The following is a 27165-nucleotide window of genomic DNA, read 5'->3' as shown; positions in this document are numbered from 1 at the left end:
GAAAAAAAAAAAGGGCAAATGTGTCTTAAGTCCATCAGTGTTAACTCCCTGTGACAGGGACGAAGGAGAATACTTTAATAGTTCAAAAAATAATAATGCTGAAAGCTCTCTACGAAAGACTGAATGTAAAAGTAAACGTGTACATACTTGTAAAAAAAAGGAGTTTTTAAACATGTTTATTTTCTATGCACTTTTTTTTATTTAAGTGATAGTTTAATTAATAAACATGTCAAGTTTATTGCTGCACAAGGTTGAGCTTCCTTTTGGCTTGGGGGGGGCGTGGCCTGTGGCCTGGTTACTCAAGCACCTTCCCATTCTTTTAAGATGGTAACTCCAGGCTGGCTGTTCTAGCCGCGTTCTGTCCCCTTACCCACCGGAGACGGATGCCCAGGACCTAACGAGTTTAGTGTTCTCAACTGTGAATACTTAATGCATAATCAAACCAAATCATTCCGGCTGGGTGACAGGCCGCAGCGTGCTGTGCTCTGCCCCACCTTAAGGCTGGAGCGGATTTGTTTGTTCTGTGTTGGGAAAGGAGGGCAGTGGGGAAAGAACTGTAAATATTCTGCCTAGCCAGGGTCGCTGACCCCAGGCCGGAGGGGTTGAGCTCAAGCCACAAAGAGGTTGTCCCAGGAAAGCGGCTGCTTGCTGCCGGCTGCCTGCTGCCTGCTGCCGGCTCCGCCCCAGCCCGGCTTCTCTCCCCTCCTGGGAGTTTGGAGTTGAGCACCATGGCGACTCCGAATGATCGCGCCGTGCTGCAGGCCATCTTCAACCCCAACACCCCGTTTGGAGATGTTGTGGGGTTGGACCCGGAAGAAGACGCAGAGGAGGAGGAAGCCGATGAAGGTGAGCATTTGGCCTTGGACAGTGGCTCTGCACATGGGCTAGTGCACACAGAGCTTGTTCCATGACCCCGGGATTACGGCTGAGCTTGGAACCTGAGGGCTCGGCTGATCCTTAGTATGCCTGGTGACAAGGATGTGACAAAGACCGCCAGTCTGTCCGGCCTGCTCCATGGACTGTGCTAATACCTCTGCTGTAACAGAGAACATGACCCCCTGCAGAACGGCCGATGGAAACAGGGCAGGGGGTGGCTGAGCGGGCATGCGGGCAGACGCATCTGCCACGCACTGAGCGGACTTGGCTCACTGGCTTTTCCACTGCCCCTCATGGAGTTTTGATGCCCTTTGTTTCTGGTTGGGAAGCCCACGCTTTATGGGGACTTTAGGCTGAAAGGCTCAGGGGTAGATCCGAGCTGATCCTCAGGCTCTGGTAGGGTGGTCACAGTGCCCCCAGCCCCCTTTTTAAGATTTTATTTATTTATTTGATAGGTAGAGTGCAGAGAGAGAGAGAAACAGAGAGATATTCCATCTGCTGGCTCATTCCCCAAATGGCCGCAACGGTTGGGGCTGGGCCAGGCCAAAGCCAGGAGCTTCTTCTGGGTCTCCCACGTGGGGGCAGAAGCTTTGTGTAGGACAAGTAGGAGAGTGAAACAAGCTAAAGAGCCACAGACCTGCATTCAAACCCAAGCTATGCAACTTAGGGGCTGTGCGACCTTGAGTGCTTAAACTACAAGTTAAGGAACTGGGGATGGGAGCCCCTTGGCAATGAATCAGGGGCCAACCAAGACCTGCCCCCAGGTTTCTCTGGAACTCGGGCAATGCCAGCTCCCAACCATGATGACCTCAGCTCCCCAAACTGCAACTGACCCCTTCTGTGACCCACACCCAGACAGCCTTGGCTCAGGTCGCCCTGAGATGCGTTTTCTTCTTGGTCCTGATCGCACCTGTCCCCTCTGGGCAGACAGAGGTTTCCCTCAAGCACAGCTGGAGCAGTCCAAGGCCCTGGAGCTGCAGGGGGTGATGGCAGCCGAGGCTGGGGACCTGGGCACAGCCCTGGAGAGGTTTGACCAAGCCATCCACCTGCTGCCTGAGCGAGCCTCAGCCTACAACAACCGAGCCCAGGCCCGGCGACTCCAAGGAGACGTGGCAGGTGAGCAGCGGTGAAGCCTGGAGCTCCTGCAGAAGGGGTTCCCAGAGGGCACTGCCCAGAGACCGGGGGGGGGGGCTGGGCTTGGGGGCGTGGGGAGCTCCCAGAGCTCCCCAGGGCCTGTGTTCTTTGCTAAGAAGGATGAGCTATGGAACAGGTCCTGCTGATCTCACAGAGCTCTTGTGAGAGAGTGGTGTGCATGCGTGCAGTCAAGGAGCAGTGAGCGCCAACTGTGTGGCACCAGGGCAGGCACTGAGGTCACACAGAGAAAAGATGCACTGCTGACACCTAACAGCAGTATATATACAGTCTACTACAGTATATATGCAGTATACTACAGTATATATACAGTATACTACAGCATATACACAGTATACTGCAGTATATACACAGCATACTACAGCATATACACAGTATACTACAGTATATATACAGCATACTACAGTATATACACAGTATACTACAGTATACATACAGTATACCACAGCATATACACGGTATACTACAGTATATACACAGCACACTACAGCATATACACAGTATACTACAGTATATATACAGTATACCACAGCATATACATGGCATACTACAGTATATACACAGTATACTAGAGTATATATACAGTATACCACAGCATATACACAGTATACTACAGTATATACACAGTATACTACAGCATATACACAGTATACTACAGTATATACTGCAGTATATACACAGTACACTACAGCGTATACACAGTATACCACAGCATATACATGGTATACTACAGTATATACACAGTATATATACAGTATACTACAGTATATACACAGTATACTACAGCCTTATACCCAGACAGCCTTGGCTCAGGTCGCCCTGAGAGTACACTACAGCATATACACAGTACACTACAGTGTATACACAGCACACTACAGCATATACACAGTATACTACAGCATATACACGGTATACTACAGCATATACATGGTATACTACAGTATATACACAGTATGCTACAGTATATATACAGTATACTACAGTATATACACAGTATACTACAGCCTTATACCCAGACAGCCTTGGCTCAGGTCGCCCTGTAGTACACTACAGCATATACACAGTACACTACAGTGTATACACAGCACACTACAGCGTATACACAGTATACTACAGCATATACACGGTATACTACAGTATATACACAGTATGCTACAGTATATATACAGTATACTACAGTATATACACAGTACACTACAGCATATACACAGTACACTACAGCATATACACAGTACACTACAGTGTATACACAGTATACTACAGTATGCTGTGTGTACAGTATACTACGGTGTATACACAATATACAGCAGTATTATACAGTATACAGCAGTATATATACAGTATACTACAGTATATATACAGTATACAGCAGTCCCTAAGTGACAGAAGCTGTGGGAACTCGGGCAATCTCCGCAACCCCTCAACAATCTCCAGTGTGGCCATCCCCGTTTCATTCATAAAGACACCAAGGCCCAGGGAGGGGAAATACCCTACCTGCCATTTCATTCATAAAGACACCAAGGCCCAGGGAGGGGAAATACCCTGCCTGCCATCATCTGACTGGGCACAGGCAGCAGGTGGCAGGCCAGCGGGCAGAGGGAGTGGACACTGGGACAGCGGCGTAGCAGGCTCGAGAGGGGTCAGCAGGGGCCCTGTCCCTGAAAGGCAGGTTTGGAAGGATGAGGAGTTGGCTGGGTCAGCGGGAGAAAGTAGAGTTTGCGGAGGACCAGAAAGCAGGCACAGGGGCAGGGTGGCTGGAGCAGGCAGTGTGGACAGACGCCCAAGCTGCGCCTGCAGAAAGACTAGGGAGTGCCAGCCCGTGACTGCCCTGTGTCTTGTTGAAACCACGGGGGATCACGAGGGTTTTACAGGGATTGCACCTGCTGTTCTCAGGTCACTCGGGCTGAAGTGGGGACACAGAGACACAGGGGACTGTGCTGGGGACCAGAGTCCAGGCTGATGCAAGGTGTTACCACAGAAGCCTGGGAGGGAACAGCAGAATGGGTAGGACTAGCAGTGGTGGTGGGACTCCAGGCTGGAGTTCACGCTCCTTTCTGGGAATAATGGAGACCTGAGGCCCTTCTGCAGGCGCCACTGTTCCAGGCAGCCGGGGACAAGCCGCTGACTGAAACCCTGTAGAGAAGCAAGGTGATTCCTCCGGGAGGCCCTGGGCTCCTCCAGTCCAGCAATCCCGGAGCCTCTGGGCAGTGTGGGTGGGGCGGGGAGCACAGCTCCTGCTGGGGGAAGGCGGCCTTGCTCCAGGGTGGTGCTGGAGCGCCCCAAGGAATCCAGACCGGAAGTGAACTGAGGCGAAGACAGGGAGGAAGCTGTCGGGGATCTTACTGAAGACCTCCGCAGAGGCCCACCTCAAGTACTGTACAGGAAATACGGAAGATCCAGGAGACAATGGGAGAATGAGGAGAGGCCATCAGTGCGGACCATAGGGAACAGAGAACTTCTAAGGCATGGAAGGGGGAAAAAAAAAACCCTGAAAAGGAAAAGAATGAAAAGCTGACTTTACTGCATTTGCAAGGACTGTGCAGCTAAGCATAATTTAAAAAAAATTACTTATTTATTTGAAAGGCAGAGTTGGAGTGAGAGATCTTTCATCTGCCATTTCAGCTCCCCGGATGGCCTTAATCAGAGTCAGGAACACCACCAGAGTTTCCACGTGGGTGCAGGGTCACAAGCCCTTGGTTCATCCTCTCCTGCTTTCCCAGGCACATTGGCAGGGAGCTGGATCGGAAGAGGGGCAGGCAGGACCAGTGCCCATAGAGGCTACTGGCGACCCAAGCCCCGGCTTAACCCACTGTACCCCAGCCCTAAGTATAACCTGGTTAACTGAGATTCAGCATGAGTCACGTGGAACACAGTAAAAGCATAACTTTTTTTTTTTTTTTTTGACAGGCAGAGTGGACAGTGAGAGAGAGAGAGAGAGAGAGAAAGGTCTTCCTTTGCCGTTGGTTCACTCTCCAATGGCCCCGTGGCCGGCATGCTGCTGCCGGCGCACCGCGCTGATCCGATGGCAGGAGCCAGGTGCTTCTCCTGGTCTCCCATGGGGTGCAGGGCCCAAGTACTTGGGCCATCCTCCACTGCACTCCCGGGCCATAGCAGAGAGCTGGCCTGGAAGAGGGACAACCGGGACAGAATCCGGCGCCCTGACCAGGACTAGAACCCGGTGTGCCGGTGCCGCAAGGCAGAGGATTAGCCTAGTGAGCTATGGCGCCGGCCTAAAAGCATAACTATTAAGGGGAATGGCCTGCCGCCACCTGCAGGGACAGCGGGGCAGGGTCCTTCCCGCAACGTGCGTGTCTCGGTGTGTTCGTGGTGGACAGTCAGCGGGGCGCGGCGAGGCCTGACCTTTGGTCCCAGCTCTGCCTCTAAGCGGCTGTGCAGCCCAGTCTGCATCCGTCAAAGGGGAACCACGGCCCGCACCTCCATGGGCAAACCCGCGCGTGCAAATGGCCCGGCTCGGCGCCTCAGGGACCCGCACGGCCTGCGGCGCCGGGCTTAGCCGCGGAGGCGCGGGGGACCGGGCACCGGGCATCCCCGCATCCCCGCGCGCCGCTGACCCCGCCCGCCCGGCCTCTCCCGCAGGCGCCCTGGACGACCTGGAGCGCGCCTTGGCGCTGAGCGGCGGCCGGGGCCGCGCCGCCCGCCAGGGCTTCGTGCAGCGTGGGCTGCTGGCGCGACTGCAGGGCCGGGACGACGACGCCCGCGGGGACTTCGAGCGGGCGGCGCGGCTGGGCAGCCCCTTCGCGCGGCGCCAGCTGGTGCTGCTCAACCCCTACGCCGCTCTGTGCAACCGCATGCTGGCCGACATGATGGGGCAGCTGCGCGGCGCCCCGAACCAATAATGCTGCCGGGCTCACCGACTCCGCCTGCTTCTGCGTCGGGCCCACGCGCCACGCACAGGGGCAGGGACGCTCGGGGGAGCGCGGCAAGGAGGCCCGCCCGGGGCCGGCCACCACCTGCCTGGGGAGGGAGGGCCCGTGGCGCCCGCGGTCGGGCATTGATTGGCCCTGCCTGGCGCGGCCCCCGCCCTTGCTGCGGACTGCGGCGCCCTTCAGACCTGAGCAGTCGCTCGGGCTGCGCTCGGGGCGGCAGCCAGGTGAGCGGTCCGGGAGTGGGCGGGGCGGAGGGAGCACGCTGCGGCGACCCCCGCGCCTGCGATTTTCCCGGCTCGGCTCCAATCCACCCCAGCAACCAGGATTGGGAAAGGTGGGATGGGATATGGGGCAGGAGGGAGGTCCGGGCCGGGGGGAAGGCGAGTCCTCTGGGGGTGAGGTTCGTGTGCGCGTGTGTGCGTCCGATTGCTCTCGCTGCTTCTGTAAGCTTGCGGGTGTGTGCGGTTTGTACCCCTGGAGTCAGTGCTGGATTCTGCTCCCACGCGCGTCCGGGCACCTGCTGGGTGTGTGTGTGTGTGCGTGTGTGAGTGCATTGTGGCTTCGGGCTCTATTGTGGGCTATTCTGCATTTGTGTTTCCATGCCTGGTTCCTGGAGAGTGAATTCCTGGAGGAACTGCTGGGCCTGTCAGCTCCCACCTGGCTCACAGCGCGGCTCGCCCCTTCTCTCAGCAGTCCGGGGCCCTGGCAGGGCCATGGCGCTGCCCCCAGACCCAGCTGCCCTCCTGCACTCACTGCTGCTCGTGCCAGGCCTCCTGAGCTCAGGTACTCACCCTGTTCGTTCTTTGGCAGAGCGCTTCTTGGGGCCAGCGCCCCCTCGCTGCGTGCACGATGCCCTGGGTGCCCACTCCAAGCCCTGGGCTCTGGGCTAGGTTTCCCTCTCTCACCTGCCATGGGTCCAGCCAGTCCCAGGTGGCAGGGGCAGGCACTGGGAGCCCCATCTCTGCTGGGCATTTGAGGCCGTTGCTCTGAGGTCCCGGCTCTGACAGGGCAGGGGTGGAGCCCGGTGTTGGGGGGGGGGTGCACTGGCAGTCACGGCCTGGTTTCTTTCTCCTCAGGCCCCTCCCGGCGCCCATCTCTGATCTCTAGGTAACTCTCCCTGGGGCTGGGTGGACGGATGGTTTGGACCTGGAGGCAGGTGGGGACTGGAGCCCAGGCTGCTGGTGCCAGCGCGCACTGAAGCCTCTGTCTGCCCTGTAGTGACTCCAACAACCTGAAACTCAACAACGTGCGCCTGCCGCGGGAGAACATGTCCCTCCCGTCCAACCTGCAGCTCAACGACCTCACTCCGGATTGCAGAGGTATGCCCAGCCCTCCTCTCCCCCTGCCCCCACTGCTCCTGCTTTAAAAGCATCAGAAGTGCTTGGGAGACAGAGGGAGAGCTTGCTACCCAGCAGGGCTCGGCCCCATCAGGCGCGGGCCTCATCCTGGCCCCAACCTCTCTGTCATCCAGCAGGGAAACCAGCAGACCAGCAGATGGCTCAGAATAGCAGCTTCTGGACCCAGAGCCCGGCGGCCTCCTCACCAGCCGAGGTACTGGGGAGGGAGGGGCCTGCTGCTGCCTCTCTGCTCCCCTCCCATGCTTATCCTGAGTACCAGGGGCAGAGAGGCCCCCAAGGATCAAGGGTCCCTGATTGTCCCCCGTCCCCAGGCTTCATCCGCCTCCCAATGCTGGGCTACATCTATCGAGTGTCCAGCGTGAGCAGCGATGAGATCTGGCTCTGAGCTGAGGATGGGACAAGTGCCCTCCTGGCCCCGCTGCACCCTCCCACTCCTGCTCCAAGGCATCCCGGGCCTGGCCACGCCACCGCCACTTGGCTGCCTCCTGGCTGCTGTGCCCTCTGATGCGTTTCACTGGGCCCTGACGCACAGGGGCACAGATGTTCTCTTGCCTGAGCCCTTGTGCTCACTCAGGCTGGGGACCGGACGAGATGGCTGGGCCCAGGCAGGGGGGGCTCTTCCGTCAGGTGAGTTCCCTCATCACCCGGCATCCAGGTGTGGCGTGGCCTGCAAGGCCCCCGTCCCGTTCCTCCTCTGCACCTGTACAGCAGGCATGGGGCTGCCTGCGTGGGGGGACAGGGAGGGCCCTGCACGTTCTGGACCTTCCTGTGCTATGTAGCTTTGTTCCCTCAGGGAAATGTAGGACCCCCCCCCCAGCTGCCCAGCCCATCTGCCCTCCACACAGGAGCCGGCCCCTGGCCCCGGGGCCCTGGCCAAGCACAGCCTGGTCCCTTTTGCTGCACACCTCTCTGTCCTCTGTCCCCTTGCCCTGCCTCCTCCCGGGCATCAAAGATTATACACTGGACTTACTCCACGGGGCCCTAGACGACCCCAAAGGCCTGGCCCCTGGCAGTGCCAGTGCCTGGTGTTAGCACAAGTCAGGGTAGAAGGAGGAGGTGACAAGTCTGTGGCACTCAGGACAGCATGTAGCTATGCATCACTTTTACAGTGTTGGCACTTTAAGCACAGCCCCCAGGGAAGGGGGTGAGCGAGGGCCCCAGAGCCCCGAGTTTGACCTCTCTGGCATTCACTGTGAGCGACTGAGGCTCAGGATCGATGGTGGCTTTCTCTCTCTGCATGTCTTCCCCTCGGTGGGACCCCGGCTCCGGCCACGCCCTGGCTGCCCCACCCTCTGCACTTTAGGGGCTGGTCCCCACAGGCACAGAACGCAGTGGTGCCAGCAGTTCCGGGGGTTGTGGAGAGAGAGGGAGCCCACAAACCCCCCAAAGCAACCTAAGAATGCTGTAAAAAGCAACGTGGCGACGACAGGAGAGCACCAGGTGCAGTGTGTTTCTCCCCTGTTGAGGTCTTATATTTTATAATTTTTCTCATGTTACTGCCTAGGACAGTGCGAAGCACAAAGTAAATTCAATAAACTTGACTGAACGGAGTTCCATGTCTTTGCTTCATTTCTTCAAATGCCTTCTAAATGAAATCTCTGAATCACACAGTGGAGAAAATAAATAGCGAGCACCCACGCACCCACGCTCGGCTCTGTTCCATCAACCCGCGCCCACGTGGGACGCCGTCGCCGCGGGCGGAGCATCAGCCTACTGCTGCAGCGCCGGCCCCACGATTCTTATTTTAAATACGGCCCCTTCCTTCTGTCCTCAGAGGTGCTCCTGCCCAGAGCCTCCGCGGTCAGAGCTGTCCATCTTCTGTTGGGGCAAGGAGGTAGGTGGGGAAGTTTCTGGGACCCCACTCCGTCCACAGCCCTTCACCAGGCCTGCTCTCAGCCGCACACGGCACACCTGCCGTCAGAAATGCCTGGCACCTTCCATTCCTGGCACTTTCTAGGGTTCCGGTGTCCAGCAGCTTCCGTTCTGGGCTCTCTCCTCCACGGTTTCAGAGTTCTTCTCTGCTTCCCCAACTGCCCACCCCAAATCAGTTACTCTTGTCCACATTCCAAAATTATGTTGCTTATATAGTCGGTGGTCATTTTCTTCTGTTATCTGTCCTAACTGGTTTATGGTTTTTTTAAAACAAAAATTCTTGAGACAGGCATAATGGCACAGCAGGTTAAGCTGCTGCTTGAAATGTTGGCATTTAATATCTGAGTGCCAGTTCAAGTCCCAGCTGCTCTGATTCCAATCCACTTCCCTGCTAACGTGCCTGGAAAAGCAGCAGAGGATGGCCCAAGTGCTTGGATCCCTGCCACCCACTTGGGAGACTTTAGCCAAGTTCCATGTCCCTGGCTTTGGCCTGACCCAGCCCTGGCTGTTGCAGTCACTTGGGGAATAAACCAGCAGATGAAAAAGCTTTCTCTATTTTTTTTTTAAAATATTTATTTATTCTCAAAAGAGTCACAGAGATAGAGGGAGAGACCCTTCATCCTCTAGTTCACTCCTCAGATGACCACAACAGCCAGCCATGGGCCAGGCCGAAGCCAGGAGCCTCTTCCAGGTCTCCCACATAGATGCAGGGGCCCAAGCGCTTGGGCTATTTTACACTGCTTTCCCAGGCACATTAGCAGGCAGCTGGATCGGAAGTAAATCACCCAGGACTTGAACTGGTGCCCATGTGGGATGCCAGCATCACAGGTGGTGTATGCCACAGTGCCAGCCCCCGGGACAGCTCTTTCTCAAACTCTCCTTCTCTGTTACTCTGCCTTTCAAAAAATTAAAACTCTTATGTGTCCTTTTTTTTTTTAGTAAGATTAAAGGAAGGCGTAAAGATGTAACTACTTGGGCTTGACTTTTGTTGTAGAAGTGTTAAGGACCTCGGATCAGCAGAGACGGGGAGGGACATTTCCAACACGAGAAACAGCCTCCATAAAGGCTGAGTCAGAAGAGAACTCCCAAGCCCTGTTTGGAGTGCGGCAAGCAGCTGGGTTTTGCGGTCCACATCTGGGAACTGTGGACGTGAGGGTCTTGGGGTGGAGACAGAGCAGCCAAATGGAAAATCTAAAGAGCCAAACTGCAGATTTACGCTTGGTGGCACTTCATCTTCTCACCTATCTGTTACCCTCGGAAGAGCCGAAGAGGTGAGCTGGTGTTCATTCTGTTTGACAGCTGGGTTAAGGAGGCAGAGAAGGTAACTGACCTCTCCCAGGGCGCAGGGCAGGCAACCAGGAGGGAGCAGCTGGAGATGGGGGACAGCGGAGACTGGAAGCAGTGGCTCAGGCCAGGGTGGAGAGCAGAAGGGATACTCAAAAGCCCAGGCACAGCCAGGAGCTCAGACAGGAAGTGCAGCTCACCCGCGCTATTCGCAGTCTCTGGGCGTGGATTCAGCCACGTAACACTTCGTGTAATCCCCAGGTCACCCCTCGCAGGGTTTGGGATGTGCTTCAGAGCAGGGAGAACCTGGAGTCACCAGGGCCGGCACTGTGGTGGGGCAGGTACAGCCACTGCCTGTGACTCTGGCACCCAGATGGGGGTCGGTTCAGTCCCTAGCTCTCCCTCCCTCTCTGTAACTGTACTTTTCAAATAAATAAACTTTTAAAAAAATCGAAAAAGAAGCAGTGCAGTTTCAGATTTCCTGACCAGAGTTTGCTTTAACTCCAAAACATTCCCCAAATCTGTCGGTCTCTCCAACTTCTGCCCTGACCCCAGCCACAGCCACCTGCCTGGATTCCTGCAACAGCGAGGCGGGGAGCGCACAGCCAGACGGGGCCTGCCGGAGGCCGGCATTCTCTGGACAGGGACCCCGAGCAAAACGGGTCCCTCCACGCCCGCTCTGGGGTGGCCTCCGTGGGCAAAGCTGGTTGATGACACTGCCTGCACGTGACCTCATTATTAGCAGGCCACCTTCTTTGCCTCCGCCTTCTGCTCCAACAGCCTTTTCTCTTTCATTTCAAAGAAAAGCAGGAAAAAACAATAGGTAGGGTATTTTATTTAGAAAATCTTTGTCAGTGAACTTGAAGGTAATTGCATTCCTATCCCAGACAAAGTATCTTTTTAAGCTTTCCTCCCAGCCCGAGCTCCACGGATCCCTCAGCAAATTCCAGTTCTTCTCGTCCCCGTCTCCGCAGCGGTGAAGCTGCGCACCTCCCCAGGAAGGCAGCCTGCGGGCCGGCCGTGCCCTCGCTGCCCGGGAAGCGGCTCAGCTGAAGGCCGGTGTCTCGGCATCCCCGGCTTGGGAGGTGGAGTTGGATGGAGGGGTGAACGCTTTCTTGCCCTCAGCGAGAGCCTTAAAGTGCTGTGAGGAAAGAGAGGGAAGTTAGGGTACGCACATAGTTGCTGCATTTTAGCAAGAACCAACCTCTCGCAAACCCGTCAGCTCCTAGTGTCTCCTAATTCTGCTTCCAAAACAGCATCCTGCTGGTGGCTGTGTAAAGCGCCTCGAGGGCTGAGCGTCTGGCGCAGCAGCTGTTCAGCCACAGTCTGGGACATGCGCACCCCACATCAGGGAGTCTGCGGTCCAGTCCCAGCTTCCTGCTGGTGAGCCCTGCGGGCAGCAATGATGGCTCAAGTGCGTAGGTCCCCGCCACCGCCATGGGAGACCTGGATGGGACTGAGTTCCTGGCTTCGGCCTGGCCCATCCCTGACCGGTGTGGGTATGTGGGGAGTGAACCAGCAGATGGAAGATCTCCATCAGTGAATCTGTCACTCGGCTTCTCCAATGAAAATAAATAAATACAGATTCACAGACGAGGCCTCTTTTACCTCCTCCCTGCTTCCACTCATGAGGCCCTTGGTTCTGCTGTGAGAACACAGTCCTCCAGAGACCCTCCCCCAGCTTCCCGAGGCGCACACCCTCCCACCCTCCCCCTCCCCCGCTGCTCTCGGAAGGGCAGTGGGAACTGCAGACAGAGCCCTGGGACACGGCCACAGTGAGCCCAGGGGGACCACGGTGAGCTCCATGCCTGGCCCACCTGTGAATTCTTGAACTCCGAGTAGAGGGAAAAGAGCAGGTGCAGGGACTGAATCCGGCTCTTGTAGACAGGGATGTCCAGGATGGCTAAAACAAACAAACACACTTCCTAGAAACAGAAGCAAACAAACTCGGGGGTGACAGGCACGTGCGTGTGTCCCCAGCAAGCAGCCATGTGCACCCAGGCATCACCCTTGAGTGCTGGCTCAACTGGAGGCAGTACCCACACCCACGGCCTTTCAAAAGCCTGGCCGGGATCTGTGCAGGGGCGGGGAGCGGGAGAGCACTCACCACAGATCATGTCAATGTACTCCGCCAGGCTGCAGTCGATCTCGGCCGTGGGCAGGCTCACCTGCACGGGGCGCAGGTTCAATCAGAAGTCAAAAGGCTCAAGCCCCAGGGCTCCCAGCCTGAACCGTGTCCCCCCACCCCGGCCCCCCGATTCTGTGTTGATTGCACCGCAGAATGTGAGTGTATGTGGAGAGATCACTGAGTGACCCTGAGACCGTCAGTGCCGTCCGAGCGGTGGTCTTACCACAATCGGCGTCCAGGGCAGACACACACTGAGGACAGCCACGTGAAGAAGGGAAATGGCCAAGCAGAGAGGCCTCAGGGAACCAGCCCTGCCCACAACTTGACCTTGCACTCCTGGCCTGCGGCACTTCACACAGCAGCCATGGCCAACTCATTCCACACGCTTCCCCTGCCCCCAGGGAGGCAGACTGGTCACACTCAGTGACTACCGGAGTGGCGGGTGACCCGTCAGACCAAAGGGTTTGGTAACTAAACTAGACGGCCGTGTTGTCTTCCTGTGTGGATCTGTGAAGAAGTGGCTGGCTATGGCCAAGGAATTACTTGATGTTGTAATCCCTAACGGTCCTAAGACCCCCATGGGGACAGAGAAAACAGACATGGCGTCGTACCCCGGTGACAGGCGCTGGATCAAGACAAGTCACATGGCAAGTTTAAAACTACAGCCTTCATAAAACTTTTTCTCTCTCCACCAAAAACAGTGCATACAGTTCTGAAATTTGCTCACCTGCTTTTTTCCCAATTTAACAGTGTACCACTTCTGTCTGTTAATACTGCCAAAATAATCCCTGCCATGGTTCCCTGGCACAGTATTCACTGAGGGATGTCCTGTAATCTAGCTGTCCAGTCCCCTAGTCACACTTTTAAAGTGTCATGAAGAAAGACATTGTTTCTTCAAGAAACTACTAAAAACTCTGTCTTCATGGAGCCTACATTTTAGCAGGGAGAAAAAAGCCACCGAGGTATAGATAGCATAGTAGAACATAAGGATTGGGGCCAGCACTGTGGCGTAGGGGGTAAAGCTGCCACCTATGGTACCAGCATCCCATATGGGCACTGGTTCTAGTCCCATCTGCTCCACTTCCAATCCAGCTCTCTGCTGTGGCCTGGGAAAGCAGTGGAGGATGGCCCAAGTGCTTGAGCCCTGCACCTACATGGGAGACCTGGGGGAGGCTCCTGGCTTTGGATCAGCCCAGCTCCGGTCATTGTGGCATTTGGGGAGTGAACCAACAGATGGTTCTGCCTCTGCCTCTGCCTCTCTGTAACTCTACCTAAATAAATAAATCTTTAAAAAAATAAAATATAAATAAATTAATAAAATAAAAGAAGTGCATATGTTCACCAAAAGATATGTTAGAATGTTCCTGGGACTGGTGCTGTGGCGTAGCAGGTAAAGCCGCCATCTGCAGTGCCAGTATCCCATATGGGCACCAGTTCAAGTCCCGGCTGCTCCACTTCCGATCCAGCTCTCTGCTATGACCTGGGAAAGCAGTAGAAGATGGCCCAAGCCCTTGGGCCCCTGCACCCACGTGGGAGACCCGGTAGAAGCTCCTGGCTCCTGCCTTCAGATCAGCACAGCTACAGCCATTGCAACTAATTCGAAAGTGAACCAGCTGATGGAAGACCCCCCTCTCTCTCTCTCTTTGCCTCTCCTTCTCTCTGTGTGTAACTCTTTCAAGTAAATAAATAAATCTTAAAAAACAAAAAATGAATGTCCTAGTTGCACTATTGTTACAACCAAAAACTAGAAACTTCCCACATGCCATCATAGTATGGATAAATTGTTAAGTATTCAAATGATAAAATGCTATATAGAAACAAGAACAAATGAACAATCACACAGAAAAATATAGACAAATATCCCAAAATACTGGGCTAAAGAGGACACCAAAGCGTGATTAAGTTGAAATAATATAGGGGTTGGCATTGTGGCACAGCAAGCTAAACTGTCATTGCAATGCCTGCAGACCATATAGGAGCCCGGGTTCAAATCTCAGCTGCTCCACTTCTGAGCCACTTCCCTGCTGATATCCATGGGAAGGCAGCAGAAGATGGTCCGAGGGCTTGGGCCCCTGCACCCACGTGGGAGAGCAGAATGGAGTTCCTGGCTCCTGGTTTCAGCCAGCACTGGTTGTTGTGGGCATCTGGGGAGTGGGCCAGCAGATGGAAGATTTCCTTCCCTCCCTCTCTGTTACTCTGCCTTACATATAAACAAATAAATCCTTAAAAACAAAACCAAAAACAACAAAAATCCTGAAAAAATTTAGAAAAAGTACAAAACACCTGCAGGCAAAGCTCATGTATGCCATCAGAAATCAGGATGGTGGCTGCCTTGGGAGGTGGGGGCCTGAGGCCTTCCAAGGAAGCTGGCAGCGTTCTGCACACTGACCTAACGCACACAGCGGGCTCAGTGGCCAAAGCAGCACCACTACTCACCGCATGTGCACACTTCTGACTGGGTGGTGTACTTCAATTTTTCTTTTATTTTTTAAAAATGATTTATTTGAAAGTCAGAGTTGCAGAGAGAGATCTTCCATCTGTTGGCCACAATGGCTGGGGCTGGGCTGAGCCAGGCCAATGCCAGGAGCCAGGATCCAGGAGCTTCATCCCGGTCTCCCACACAGGTCGCAGGGGCCCAAGCACTTGGGCCATCTTCCGCTGCTTTCCCCAGGTCATTAGCAGAGAGCTGGATTGGAAGCGGAGCAGCCAGAACAGGAACTGGCTTTACCTGCTAAGCCACAACGCCAGCCCCCATACTTCCATTTCTAAAACGTTAATAATACCGTAAGGGACAAAACACTGGACCATGGCATGAGGGCCACATCTCTTACTTCTTGTTCCTTTCCACTCACCTTCCCCAAAAGTTCCTCAAATTCTGGGGACCATTCCTGCATCAGGGTGTCGATGTTGGGCATGGGCCTGGAAATACAGAGGTAACAGTGATGAGAAAGCTGGATCCAGGGCAGCAGCAGGCCCTGGACTGGGACGTGCCTAGAGGGAGGAGAGGGCCTCACTCTGGCCCATGAGGAATGCAGGAGAACCTCGGCTGTGCCAACCAAATTCCCCCAGGGCCTGGGGCTCAGAGGAGCTGGCCCCGTAATGACACCAGAGAAATCAGCATCCTTCTGTCTGCAATCCCAGCCAGCAGCTGACCAAACTGGTCCCCAGGCTTTGGGCCTCTTCTCGGGAGCAGTGGGGCAAAGGTGGCAAAGGTGGCGAGGGTGAGGCATGCCACAGCGCGTGCACTCTTACCTGGTGTAGTGCACAGTGGCAGGAGGCTTGGACCGGTGCAACTCGCAGATACTCTCGATCCACGTGTCAATGGCTTTGGGATTCTTTTCCGCGTCTTCCACGCTCTTTACTTTCACATGTTGCTGGGAAAACAAGGAGAGACCCTGGCTGACAGTCCTGAAGCGGCGCTCTGGTTTGTAACGGGGCGACTCACCACATACAAGGGAGTCGAGGAAAAGGGCAGCCTAACCACGGCCCAGCAAAGGCTCCAGGCAAGTCCACGGGCAGGACTGACCACAGTGAGACACCACTTCGCACCCACAGGAGGGCCAGAACCACAAGACTGCTGAGAGCAAGTGCTGGTGAGGCTGTGGAGAAACCAGACCCTCCGTTACTGCTGTGGGACTGCACGGCGGTGCGGCCACTGCGGACAACGTTAGCGACAGCCTGTGGCCCGGCAGTCCCACTCTTACCCAGGGATCTAAGAGGAAGAACAGTACCTGCCCATGCAAAACTGCTATCCTGACAGTCACCACAGCATCGCTCATCAATGTGGAAACGAGTGGTGAGTGAGTGAACAAAACGTGGTGAACACAAACAACTAAACACTAGGCGGCCCCAGAAGAGGCTGAAGTGGTTGCCGGCGTCTGGGCAGGAGGGGGAGAGAATGAGGAGTGACTCCGTATGTGCGTGGTGTTTCTATTTGGAACGATGAGAATGTGTCTAAATTAGAAGGTGACCATGGCTGTACAACTCTGTGAACCCACCAAGCACCAATGAGTGGGACAGTGTAAAGGGTCAACTACACGATATGTGGATTATGTCCCGAGTAAACTGTCGCTGCGAAAGCAGAGCTGGCCCAAAGCCACAGCTACTCCTTTCGACAGGAAGCACGGTACAAATGGCCCCGCTGGCCCTCTGCAGCGGGGCCTGGGATGGGCCAGTCTCTTACCGTGACGTTGTGCTGCTTGGAATTCTCCGTCAGCCACAGGGAGAGCACTGTAGGGTCAGACTGCTTTGTAGAAGGTTCATCCAACACCAACAGGCCAAGGTTGTCAGGCTTTCCGTCAGGACGTGGGACCTGGTTAAGAACAAGGGAAGGAAGCAGAAAGGAAAGTGGGAGGGCCGCACAGCGTCACACCTGCTGCGTCCATCAGCTGAAAAGGAAGAACTCTCTGGCTCACCTTGTTCCCAGTATTAGAAAGCATGCTGGGACAGGGCCAGAGTCCTCGTGGAGGGAGGGGTTTAAGCCGCTGCCTACGATGCCAGCATCCCATATGGGAACTGCTCCACTTCCAATCTAGCTCCCTGCTAATGCACCTGCGAAGGCAGTGGAAGGCTGTCCAAGTATCTGGGCCCTGCATCCACGTGGAAGTTCCAGATGAAGCTCTGGGCTCCTAGCTTTGGCCTGAACAGCCCCTGCTATTGAGACCATTTGGGGAGTGAACCAGCGCATGGAAGATCTCTGTCTCTCTGTGTCTCTCCCTCTTCTCTGTAACTTTGCCTTTCAAGTAAAATAAAAATAAATCTTTAAAAAAAATAAAGCATGCTGGGGCCGGCATTGTGGTGCAGTGAACTGAGCCGCCACTTGTGACACCAGCATCCCCTATCATCGCATCCGGGAGCGCCGGTTGGAATCTTGGTTGCTCCATTTGTAATCAGCTCCCTGCAAATGCATCTTGGAAAGCACTGGATGATGGCCCAGGTACTTGGGCCCCTGCCACCCACGTAGGAGATTCAGATGTAGTTCTACACTCCTGGCTTCAGCCTGGCCCTGCCCTAGCTGTTGTGGCCATTTGGGGAGTGAACCAGCAAATGGAAGATATTTCTTTCTCTCTCTCTCCCTTTCTCTCTCTCTCTCTGATGCTCTGCCTTTCAAATAAATATATCTTTTAAAAAAAAAAAAGCATGATTGTTATCATGATGGACTAAATACTACGTAGACAAAAATATATTATCAGAGTCGGTGCTGTAGTATAGCAGGTAAAGCCACAGCCTACAGCGCCAGCATCCCATATGGGCGCCATTTTGAGTCCCGGCTGCTCCGATTACAATCCAGCTCCTTGTTAAATGGCCTGGGAAAGCAGAGGAAGATGGCCCAAGTGCTTGGGCTCCTGCCACCCATGTTGGAGACCCAGAAGAAGCTCCTGGCTTTGGTCTGACCCAGATCTGGCTGTTGTGGCCATGTGCAGAGTGAACCAGTGGATAGAAGTTCTCTGTCTCTCCCTCTTTCTCTGTAAACTCTGCCTTTCAAATAAAAATAAATACATCTTTAAAAAAGAAAAGAAAAAAATATATGATCAATAGGACCCTAAATATAAATCTTGGATTCATAATTAGGATGACAAATATATGACAAAATTTTCATTTATAATGAGATAATAAAGTATTACTTACTAGCAATGAGTATAATTTGGAACAGAGAGCAAGGTTAAGGGTTCTGGTGAAATGAATATGTTATCACAGTAGCCAATGCAGTCTAGGAAATTACTGGAATTGTTAGAGGGAGGGCAGGCAGTCGGGAGAATCATCTAAGGAGCCAGTTGTAGGATGGACTGCCTGTACCTTTAAGAATGCATCAATGTCGCCGACAGCTGGGATGAAATCCGGAATGAAGGGTTTCAGTTTGTGATCCAGCTCGATCAACTGAGGTGTGTACCTAGGGGATTGTCAAGGCCAAGTGGAGACAGTCAGAGAAAGCCACTCTACTGTTCAGGCTTGAGACACAGAAGGAGACGGCCCTCTTGCAGACTAGAGGTAGGCAAGGTCCGGGGTGAGGCAGCCAGGGCGGGTGGAGGGCGAGGTCCTAGCGCTCACCTGCTGATGTACTGGAAGAGCTCCTTAATCTCGGCAGAAACGGGCAGGTGCTCATAGTCCGCAGGATCGTAGGCCCTGGGGAAGGGGACACCACTTGGTCAGGTGCCCGGAGAAGAGCGAGGCGGCAGAGCGTGTGTCCCCTGACCCGGGGACGGGCCCTGATCCAGGGCTGTGAAAGGCAGCTTTAAAGCTGATGATAATTCCTTCTCCATCATCTGACAGTGAAGGAGGACGCAACTGCAGGAAATCCAAAACAGAATTCTTTTTATGGCAAACCCTAACAAAAATCGTCTTCCCTTTTTGTGAATGGAAGGAATTATGAGAGAATGTGGAACAAGAGATTCTGATTTCTGACATGGAAATACTTCACGCCAACAAAAAAATGTTTTAGAGATGATGTTTTGACGATGTTTATGAAAGCAAAATCATTGGAACCAAATGAAATATCCAAACTTCGGAAGATGGTTGGGTTTGTCAGACTGCATTTTACACAGTTAATACCAAGTCCTCGTGTGGGGCAGGCGTTTGGCCTAATGGTTAAGACGCATTTGGGCTGGCACCGTGGCTCACTAGGCTAATCCTCCACCTGCGGCGCCAGCACACCGGGTTCTAGTCCCGGTTGGGGCACCAGATTCTGTCCCGGTTGCCCCTCTTCCAGGCCAGCTCTCTGCTGTGGCCCGGGAAGGCAGTGGAGGATGGCCCAAGTGCTTGGGCCCTGCACCCATATGGGAGACCAGGAGAAGCAGCAGGCTCCTGGCTTTGGATCACCACAGCGCGCCGGCCGTAGTGGCTATTTGGAGGGTGAACCAACGGAAAAGGAAGACCTTTCTCTCTCTCTCACTGTCTAACTCTGCCTGTCAAAAAAATAAATAAAAAAATAAAAGATGGGTTTGGGCGCCTGCATTCTGTGTCAGAGTGCCCGGGCTCCTGTCCCAGCTCCACTGCTGATTCCAGTTTCCTGCTGAGTGTACACCCTGGGGAGCGGCGGGTGGTGGTCTAAATACTCGAGTCTCCGCCACCCCTTGGCTCCCAGCTTCAGCCTGGCCCAGCCCTGGTCATGGTGGACATTTGAAGGATGAACTAGTAGATGAGGATTCTCTGTTTCACTGCCTCTCAAATAAATTAATTAATAAAAAAAGAAAGTACTGATTTATGACAATGTATATAGTAAAAAACAGTAGCGCATATGTATTAACCATAATAAAGTAAAATGAAATAAACATTGGCAAATATTAAGTGGGTTATAAGGTTGTTAATAAGGTGTTTCTGGTGAGACTTACTCTAAAAAATTAAATATATTAATGAATTAAAATTTACATTTCCCAGGGCTAGTGCTGTGGCACAGCAGGTTCCGCTGCCACTTGCAACCCTGTCCCTGGCAACCCACATCAGAGTGTCGGTTCACACCCTGGCTGCTCCACTTCTGATCCAGCGTCCTCTAATACTCCTGGAAGGCAGCAGCAGAAGGCCCAAGTACTTGGGCTCCAGGCTCCCAGCTTTGGCCTGGCCCAGCCCAGGGCCAAAGTGAACCAGCGGATGGGAGATCTCTCTCCCTTTCTTTCTCTCTCTCTCTCTCTCCCTCTCCCTCTCTCTCTGTAACTCTGCCCTTCAAATAAATAGATCTCTTTTTAAGTTTACATTCCCTAGAATATGACTTATAGAATATGATCACGAAGCACAGTGGGAACCGTGGACGTCAGTGTGGGGTTAAACATCCGCTTAATTTACTTCATCCCTACCTGCAGGTGGAAAACCCAGGGTTCACTGTTTTTATAGTTACTAAACTACGTTACTATGATACATGCACTTGGTAAAAAATACAAAATAAATACAGTGAAGAGTTATGGCTTACTCCTACCTGTCCCCTTGCCACCAGTGGTTCCTCGCCCCAACTGACCATTATTACCAGTTCCTAGTGTGTCCTCCAAAGACAGTCCGTGTGACATTCGCGTTAGACACAGGATAGCACAGCAGAAACACGCTTTCATATCTTTTAAAAATTGAGCAGCTCCTCCTGGCAACTGCTCCTTGCCGGTGCATGGAAAGTGGCCACCTAGCTTCTAACAGCTAGGTAGAATGCCACTGACCAACTGTGCCATCATTTATTGAACCCATAATTGCACTGTCAATAGATGGGACTTAGAATCCACTTTGAATAAAACCCCTGGGGGTGAGTCATGACTAATGTGGCACCAGGCGGCAGCAGGAATGGGGGGCTCCTGAGGTCCAAAAGGAGCTAGCCTAAATCACAGGGGCTGATGCACAGGGCCCGTTTCGCTCCGCGCACACATGCATTTTCTCCGGCTCAGAACGTGAGCTACCTGAAGAACAGCATCTAACCCTCGAGTCTCAGAGAGAGCAAGGGAGAGCACGGGGCTGGGAGAGGCGGTGCTGGGTTGGAGACATCTGAGAACCCTAAACACAAGCGCTCAGGAGAGCCGCTGGCACACTGCTACCCCCGAAGCCCTCCCAGCCCGGGTCTGGACAGGGAGTCTCCTCCTGCCTGAGCGCGCGTGCCAGGCGGCCTCCCTCACCCTTCCGGAGGGGGCCCGTGCTCTTCGTCCTCGTCCGTGTCAGAGTCGGTCTCGGAGGAGTCGTCGTCGTCCCCGTAGTCCTCGTCGTCGTTCTCACTGAAGCCCCGCAGGGGGGTCATCTGGGAGGGTGGGCGGAGGGGGCCACGTGAGAGAGGGGCAGCACACCAGCCTGGGCCCGCACTGCTCCCCGCCCCGCCCAGAGCGGCCCGCAAGCCACCTCCTGCTCCTGTCCAGCCACAGACCAGGCACGTGCCAGTCCTCCGCCCGAGGCTGCTCTGTCCTCCCTCCTGTACCCGGGGCCACCCTGAGAGCTCTGCGTGGACGCGACCCCGACAGCGTCAACCCCAAAGCTGAGCGGCACCTCTCTCAGTAATGACTCGGGGAGGAAGCGGGGCAAGGTGGAGCAGGGAACTTTCGAGGATCTTGAGACTCAAAGATCAGCTAGTCTCCCATCTGCAAGGCTGCCCAGGGCAAGGTGCTTGCAACCATCGAGAGAAGAGAGCTCGGGATGGAGCCCGCGCCTGACTTCCGGCCAGTGGTTCCAGAAGATGGGTTTTCCGTCTGCATTCACTGACATTTCTCCTCCTGCCCTGGCCCCCCAAGGTAGATGCAAGGCGTAGCTTCCGCCTCACGAGGGTCGTGTTCTTGGCATTACAACCTACCTTTCTGAGTTTCTGGCTCTCTAGGTACCACCTGCTGAGTGACAGGCTTCATTCCTGAAGAGCAGTAGAAATCACAAAGCTCCACTCCCGCACGAGTTTCCTGCATGAGCTCAAAGGCACCCAACCACTGGAGACCAGCGCTCAAGAACACGTGCACTGTTGACCTGGTGCCATCTCAAACTAGCTACTAAGACCCCCAGGCAGAAATCCCACAGGAACCCGCAGGTTATACTGTACCTTGTTATTTTCCTCTTCGTACTGATCACTGTTATTATCAGCCCTGGTCTTGCTGCGAAGGCGGGCAGAAGGAAGTCCTTAGAAGAAAAGGTTTCCCTTTAGGTTGTTGTGAAGATGACTTGTAAGGAGGACTACTTCTGGTTTATAATATTTTATGCCCCAGCCATTTTATGGAACAGCGTTTATAAGTCCATCTAGCCGGCGCTGCAGCTCAATAGGCTAATCCTCCACCTAGCGGCGCCAGCACACCAGGTTCTAGTGCCGGTTGGGGCGCCGGATTCTGTCCCGGTTGCCCCTCTTCCAGGCCAGCTCTCTGCTGTGGCCAGGGAGTGCAGTGGAGGATGGCCCAGGTGCTTGGGCCCTGCACCCCATGGGAGACCAGGAGAAGCACCTGGCTCCTGCCATCGGATCAGCGCGGTACACCGGCCGCAGCGGGCTGGCCGTGGCAGCTATTGGAGGGTGAACCAACGGCAAAGGAAGACCTTTCTCTCTGTCTCTCTCTCTCTCACTGTCCACTCTGCCTGTAAAAAAAATAAATAAATAAATAAAAATAAGTCCATCTAGCTAAAGGACCGGAGACTGACTTCTAGCCATGGCTGCCACCTGTGAAGCCAGCGTCCCATATGAGCTCATTTTTGAATCCCAGCTGCTCTACTTCCATCCTTCTGATCCGGCTTCCTGCTAACGTGCTGGGAGACAGCAAATGATGGCCCACATATTTGGGTTCTTGCTACCCATATGGGAGAGCTGGATGAATTTTCTGGCTCCTGGCTTCAGCCCGGCCCAGCCCCAGCTGTTACAGGCATTTGGAGTGTAACAGCAGATGGAAGACACCTCTCCGTGTCGCTCCCTCTCTGGCACTCTGCCTTTCGAGTAAATAAATGTTTTGTTTTGTTTTACTTGTTTTATTTATTTGAAAGACAGAGTTACAGAGAGAGGTAGGGACAGAGAGAGGTCTTCCATCTGCTGGTTCACTCCCCAGATGGCTACAACGGCCGGAGCTGCGCTGATCTGAAGCCAGGAGCCAGGAGCTTCTTCTGGGTCTCCCATGCGGGTGCAGGGGCCCATGGACTTGGGCCATCTTCCACTGCTTTCCCAGGCCACAGCAGAGAGCTGGATCAGAAGAGGAGCAGCCAGGACTCGAACCAGTGCCCATATGAGATGCCAGTGCTTCAGGCCAGGGCATTAACCCGCTGCGCCACAGTGCCAGCCCCATTGAGTAAATAAACGTTTAAAGAAACCATATCTGGTAGCGAGGTGTACACGCCAAAGAACTGAAATCAGGGACTCAGACGCTCGTATACCTGTTTACAGCAGCACTATTCACGGCAGCCAAGAGGTGCAAACAACCCAAGCGTCCACCAAGCAATGAGTGGCGAGGGGCTGGCGTTGTGGTGCAGCAGGTTAAGCTGCCGCCTGCGACACCAGCATCCCATACGAAGCCTCACCATTCTATCAAAAATAGGTCTCCCTCCCCACCATTGTTTTCCATAACAGCAAACAATTTTTGTCTCTATCAAAGCACTGATCACATTTGCCATTATCTTTTTTTTTTTTTTTCATTTGTCATCTGTCTCCCATGATTCCAAGCAACAGGATGGCAGGGACAATGTGTCTTTTGTCTAAGATATTGTATTCCCAGTGCCAGGCAAAAGGCTGGGACACAGCAGACATCCAAAGATGTCTGTTGAACAAGCGAACCGTATCACGTCCTCTAAGACATCCATTGAGCTCTTGGTTGGGGATGCAGGTTAATGGCAAGCTCTGAAGTATCTTCAAAGCTGAGCAAAGCACAGTTTTGGTAAAAATAAAAACAGCAACAATAACTACTAAGAGAGTGAACTCCTAGCCGACGCTGAACACAGCAGCAACACCAAGTAACTGGTGATGGGGAGGTGAGCACTGTAGCTGCTTGGGATGCCCACCTCCCGTATCAGATTGCCAGTTCAAGTCCTGGCTACTCCACTGAGGCGCCAGCTCCCTGCTCGTGCAACCTGGGAGACAGATGACGCCTCAAGTGCTAGGGCTCCTGTCACCCATGTGGGAGACCTGAATGGAGTTCTGGGCTCCCGGCTTCAGCCTAGCTCAGCCCTGGCTGCTGCTGGCATTGGGAGAGTGAACCAGTGGGTATAAGGGTGCGCTCTCTCTCTCTCTCTCAGCCTTTCAAGTAGTAGGTGAAAATACATAAAACCATTAAGAATTTTTTTTTGGTAAAAAATGGTGATAGGGTTGGGTTGGAAGAAGAATCTGCCATGATTTCTCTTTCTTAACTACTGAGAAAACACACAGTGGCAAGTGGAGTAACGTAACTCTGAAAGTCAGAATTTGCATTACAAAATAGGAACTTTTTAAAAAAGATGTATTTATTTATTAGAGAGGCAGAGGCAGAGAGAGAGGTCTTCTATCCACTGGTTCACCCCCCAGATGGCCACAACAGCCGGAGCTGGGCCATTCCGAAGCCAGGAGCCAGGAGCTTCTTCCGGGTCTCCCATGTGGGTGCAGGGGCCCAAGGACTTGGGCGATCTCCCACTGCTTTCCCAGGTCATAGCAGAGAGCTGGGTCGGAAGTGGAGCAGCCGGGACTCGAGCTCATTGAAGATAACCATGAATCCATCTCGCTCTTTGAAGATCATTTGTTTTCTTTCCTCTTCCTTCCTCTTACCTTGGAGCATAAACATTTGCAACATCTTCCGAGTCGTTAATCTCTAGCCGCTCATCGTACGACTGGTTCTCAACGATCTCGGTCTAAGCAAAAGGAGACCTGCTCACCCGACTCATCGTGGGACACGGGGCGCACTCGGCCCGCCTTCCTACCCAGGACGCCAAACCTCTCCTCCGCCCACCCCGCGGTTAACGCAGTCACTCTGCTGCAGGGACTGTCGGCAGCGAGAGGGCACGGCGTTGAGGCAGTCAGCTTCGGGGGCAGCTTCCCCAGCGCCGTCAGATCCGCACAAGGACACAGCAGGATTCGTCTGCAGCTTCCCCGAGGCTGGCTCTGGGAAAGCTCCGTCCCGGGGCAGCCCTGGGGCGGCGCCCCGCAGAGGGGGCGAACCCCAGTCTCCAGGTCCCACCCGGGAGTCCCCAGGAGCATCAGCCCCTGTCCACCCCGCTCCGCAGGCCGGATGTCAGTTGAGGGGAGCAACGGGGGGAAGGGGCGCAGAAACGGCCCGCTGTCGTGGAGATGGGAGCAGCGGGAAGGGCGACCCCTCAAACGCCTCTCGGGAGGGAGGAAGGCTGTTTCCTTCCTCGACGAGCACGAATTACCTGTAGCCCCTCTGAATCCGTCTCCTCTACGGGAGAAGAACCCCCGCCCAGGGCTAGGGGCTCACTCCAACCAGCTCTGGCCACTTAACGGATTCTACTTGGAGCAACCGGCGGGTTCGTCGCTAGGCAAAAAGGAAACGAGTCGCGAGATCTGCTTTCATTCTCGTGAGACCTCCACTCGCCCGGATCTCTGGGCGCAGGAAGGAGGGCCCGAGGAGTCAGTGAAAGCCTCTCTGGGCCGCCGAGCCGCTGGTTTGTCTATGCTTTAAATAAATGCAGCTGTTGCGCCCTCTAGCGGCCGTGTCTGGCAACGCGGACTGATTCATGTCGGCTCCAGGAGAGTTAGCCCTCCAACTTAGAAGCAAGGCTATAGGTATGCCTTTCCACCCTCCCAGAACAAGGATTGCCGGGCGTGCGAGTCCTCCTAGGTCGGTCTAATCAGAATTCACACGTGCTCTCCAGAGAATATTCCACAATGCCTTGTATGTCCTTCTGTAGGAGTTATATCACATTATATAAATATATATAACCCCCTCCACAATGTCCCATCGCATGAGTCATACGATATCCCTGCTTATCTGAGATTCAACTTCACTTTGTGTCCTATATGTTTCTTTGCTAAAGACTGTGCGCTTCCTTAAGGCAGAGTATGTGTCTAATTTTCTCTAGGCATGCTAGCATGTTTCCTAAATTAGGCACTTTAAAAATGGTCATTGAGGGGCAAGCGTGAAGCCTAGTGGTTAAGCTGCCTGCGTTCCGCGTAGAAGTATCTGGGTTTGTGTGCCCTGGGGAGCAGCAGTGATGGCTCAAGTAGCCGTGCTCTTGGCCACACTTGGGCGACCACGTTGGGTTCCTGGCTACTGACACCAACAAGGCATCTGCAGAGTGAACCAGCAACTGGGAGCTCTCTCTGTCTCTCAAATAAATTTTTTAAAAAGTGGACCCTGAGGCCGGCGCCGCGGCTCACTAGGCTAATCCTCTGCCTAGCGGCGCCGGGACACCGGGTTCTAGTCCCGGTCGGGGCGCCGGATTCTGTCCTGGTTGCCCCTCTTCCAGGCCAGCTCTCTGCTGTGGCCAGGGAGTGCAGTGGAGGATGGCCCAGGTGCTTGGGCCCTGCACCCCATGGGAGACCAGGAAAAAGCACCTGGCTCCTGGCTCCTGCCATCGGATCAGCGCGGTGCGCTGGCCGCAGCGCGCCAGCCGCGGCGGCCATTGGAGGGTGAACCAACGGCAAAAGGAAGACCTTTCTCTCTGTCTCTCTCTCTCACTGTCCACTCTGCCTGTCAAAAAAAAAAAAAAAGTGGACCCTGAGTGGATGAATCATGAAATGAGTAAGAGGCAAATATTTTACTTTTTAAATGCTTGTTCATTTCATTTTAATTGAAAGGCAGAACTATATATAAAGACCCATTAGTTCACGCCCCAAATTCTCACCGTAGCCAGGGCTGGGCCAGACAAGTCAGGAGCCTAGAACTCTGTCCAGATCCCCCATGCGGGTGGCAGAGGCCCAAGTTCTTGAGCCATCATCTTCCTCTTCCCAGGAAGCTAATTGGCAGGAAGTGGAGTAGCCGGAACAAGAACCAAGAACCGGGCACTCCCATATGCGATGTGGGTGTCTGGAGCAGCAGTTAAACCTGCTGAGCTACAATGCCCACCCCGGTCCCTGCCTTCAACCATACTGACACATGGCCTCTAAGGCACTCCTCTCGCAGCATGCTTGCAGGAATGCGGCTTCTTTTGCAGTTTAATTCAGGTAATGTCCTATTTTCAAGGAATCAGTGTCAGTTGATATTTGTGAGTTTCTGAGGACCAGACTGGAGACCCTGGAAGCTGGCACAAGAAAGCAATAATTCCAAACAGAATT

The 27165-nt window shown here is 54.0% G+C and overlaps 3 protein-coding genes across 15 annotated transcripts; 2 read left to right on the top strand and 1 right to left on the bottom strand.

Moving 5' to 3' along the window:
* Window positions 1-582: 582 nt before the first annotated feature.
* Window positions 583-5903, top strand: LOC127482690 (tetratricopeptide repeat protein 36). The gene is made up of 3 exons (XM_051835998.3): window positions 583-846; window positions 1804-1992; window positions 5626-5903. The coding sequence occupies exons 1-3, from the start codon at window positions 729-731 to the stop codon at window positions 5883-5885; spliced, it is 567 nt and encodes a 188-aa protein (XP_051691958.1). The 5' UTR covers window positions 583-728; the 3' UTR covers window positions 5886-5903.
* A 9-nt stretch (window positions 5904-5912) lies between these two features.
* On the top strand, window positions 5913-9373 carry LOC100340032 (transmembrane protein 25). Of its 7 annotated transcripts, none has more exons than XM_070047197.2 (6): window positions 5913-6249; window positions 6532-6698; window positions 6992-7022; window positions 7134-7234; window positions 7387-7466; window positions 9048-9373. In XM_070047197.2, exons 2-6 carry the CDS (start codon window positions 6629-6631, stop codon window positions 9228-9230), a joined length of 465 nt encoding a protein of 154 aa, XP_069903298.2. In that variant the 5' UTR covers window positions 5913-6249; window positions 6532-6628; the 3' UTR covers window positions 9231-9373. The 7 variants fall into 7 exon arrangements, 6 of the variants coding, with proteins under 6 accessions (XP_069903298.2, XP_069903302.2, XP_069903314.2 ...); XM_070047201.2 differs by having other exon boundaries at window positions 6097-6249; window positions 6609-6698; XM_070047213.2 differs by lacking the exon at window positions 9048-9373 and adding an exon at window positions 7585-8823 and having other exon boundaries at window positions 6097-6249; window positions 6609-6698.
* A 1872-nt stretch (window positions 9374-11245) lies between these two features.
* On the bottom strand, window positions 11246-25574 carry IFT46 (intraflagellar transport 46). Of its 7 annotated transcripts, XM_089313409.1 has the most exons (13): window positions 25302-25561; window positions 24700-24782; window positions 22039-22115; window positions 21802-21855; window positions 21140-21258; window positions 18606-18680; window positions 18354-18447; window positions 16741-16869; window positions 15810-15931; window positions 15410-15476; window positions 12537-12597; window positions 12247-12332; window positions 11246-11570 (listed from the first exon to the last, which is right to left on the bottom strand). In XM_089313409.1, the coding sequence occupies exons 5-13, from the start codon at window positions 21256-21258 to the stop codon at window positions 11475-11477; spliced, it is 849 nt and encodes a 282-aa protein (XP_089169535.1). In that variant the 5' UTR covers window positions 21802-21855; window positions 22039-22115; window positions 24700-24782; window positions 25302-25561; the 3' UTR covers window positions 11246-11474. The 7 variants fall into 7 exon arrangements, 4 of the variants coding, with proteins under 4 accessions (XP_089169535.1, XP_008248682.3, XP_069903289.2 ...); XR_016220937.1 differs by lacking the exon at window positions 21802-21855 and having other exon boundaries at window positions 15810-16156; window positions 16289-16869; window positions 25302-25563; XR_016220927.1 differs by lacking the exon at window positions 21802-21855 and having other exon boundaries at window positions 15810-16156; window positions 25302-25563.
* Window positions 25575-27165: the final 1591 nt, after the last annotated feature.

Source organism: Oryctolagus cuniculus, chromosome 1 (genome assembly GCF_051225735.1).
Source record: "Oryctolagus cuniculus isolate XC-2025 breed Fujian yellow rabbit chromosome 1, ASM5122573v1, whole genome shotgun sequence".
Taxonomy (NCBI): Eukaryota; Metazoa; Chordata; class Mammalia; order Lagomorpha; family Leporidae; genus Oryctolagus; species Oryctolagus cuniculus.
This window is presented reverse-complemented; position numbering and strand designations above follow the sequence as displayed.

Bases quoted from the DNA above. Each gene is read 5' to 3' on its own strand.
- LOC127482690 (XM_051835998.3), top strand. From the start codon at position 729: ATGGCGACTCCGAATGATCGCGCCGTGCTGCAGGCCATCTTCAACCCC. The intron at 847-1,803 runs GTGAGCATTTGG...CCCTCTGGGCAG, and splicing joins GGAGGAGGAAGCCGATGAAG to ACAGAGGTTTCCCTCAAGCA. The intron at 1,993-5,625 runs GTGAGCAGCGGT...CCTCTCCCGCAG, and splicing joins ACTCCAAGGAGACGTGGCAG to GCGCCCTGGACGACCTGGAG.
- LOC100340032 (XM_070047193.2), top strand. From the start codon at position 6,515: ATGCCTGGTTCCTGGAGAGTGAATTCCTGGAGGAACTGCTGGGCCTGT. The intron at 7,023-7,133 runs GTAACTCTCCCT...TCTGCCCTGTAG, and splicing joins CGCCCATCTCTGATCTCTAG to TGACTCCAACAACCTGAAAC. The intron at 7,467-9,047 runs GTACTGGGGAGG...TTCTGTCCTCAG, and splicing joins CGGCCTCCTCACCAGCCGAG to AGGTGCTCCTGCCCAGAGCC.
- IFT46 (XM_008250460.5), bottom strand. From the start codon at position 24,724: ATGTTGCAAATGTTTATGCTCCAAG. The intron at 15,932-16,740 runs GTAAGAGACTGG...TTGTTTTCCCAG, and splicing joins CCAAGCAGCACAACGTCACG to CAACATGTGAAAGTAAAGAG. The intron at 11,571-12,246 runs GTGGGCCAGGCA...CTTTCCTCACAG, and splicing joins CGGAGTTCAAGAATTCACAG to CACTTTAAGGCTCTCGCTGA.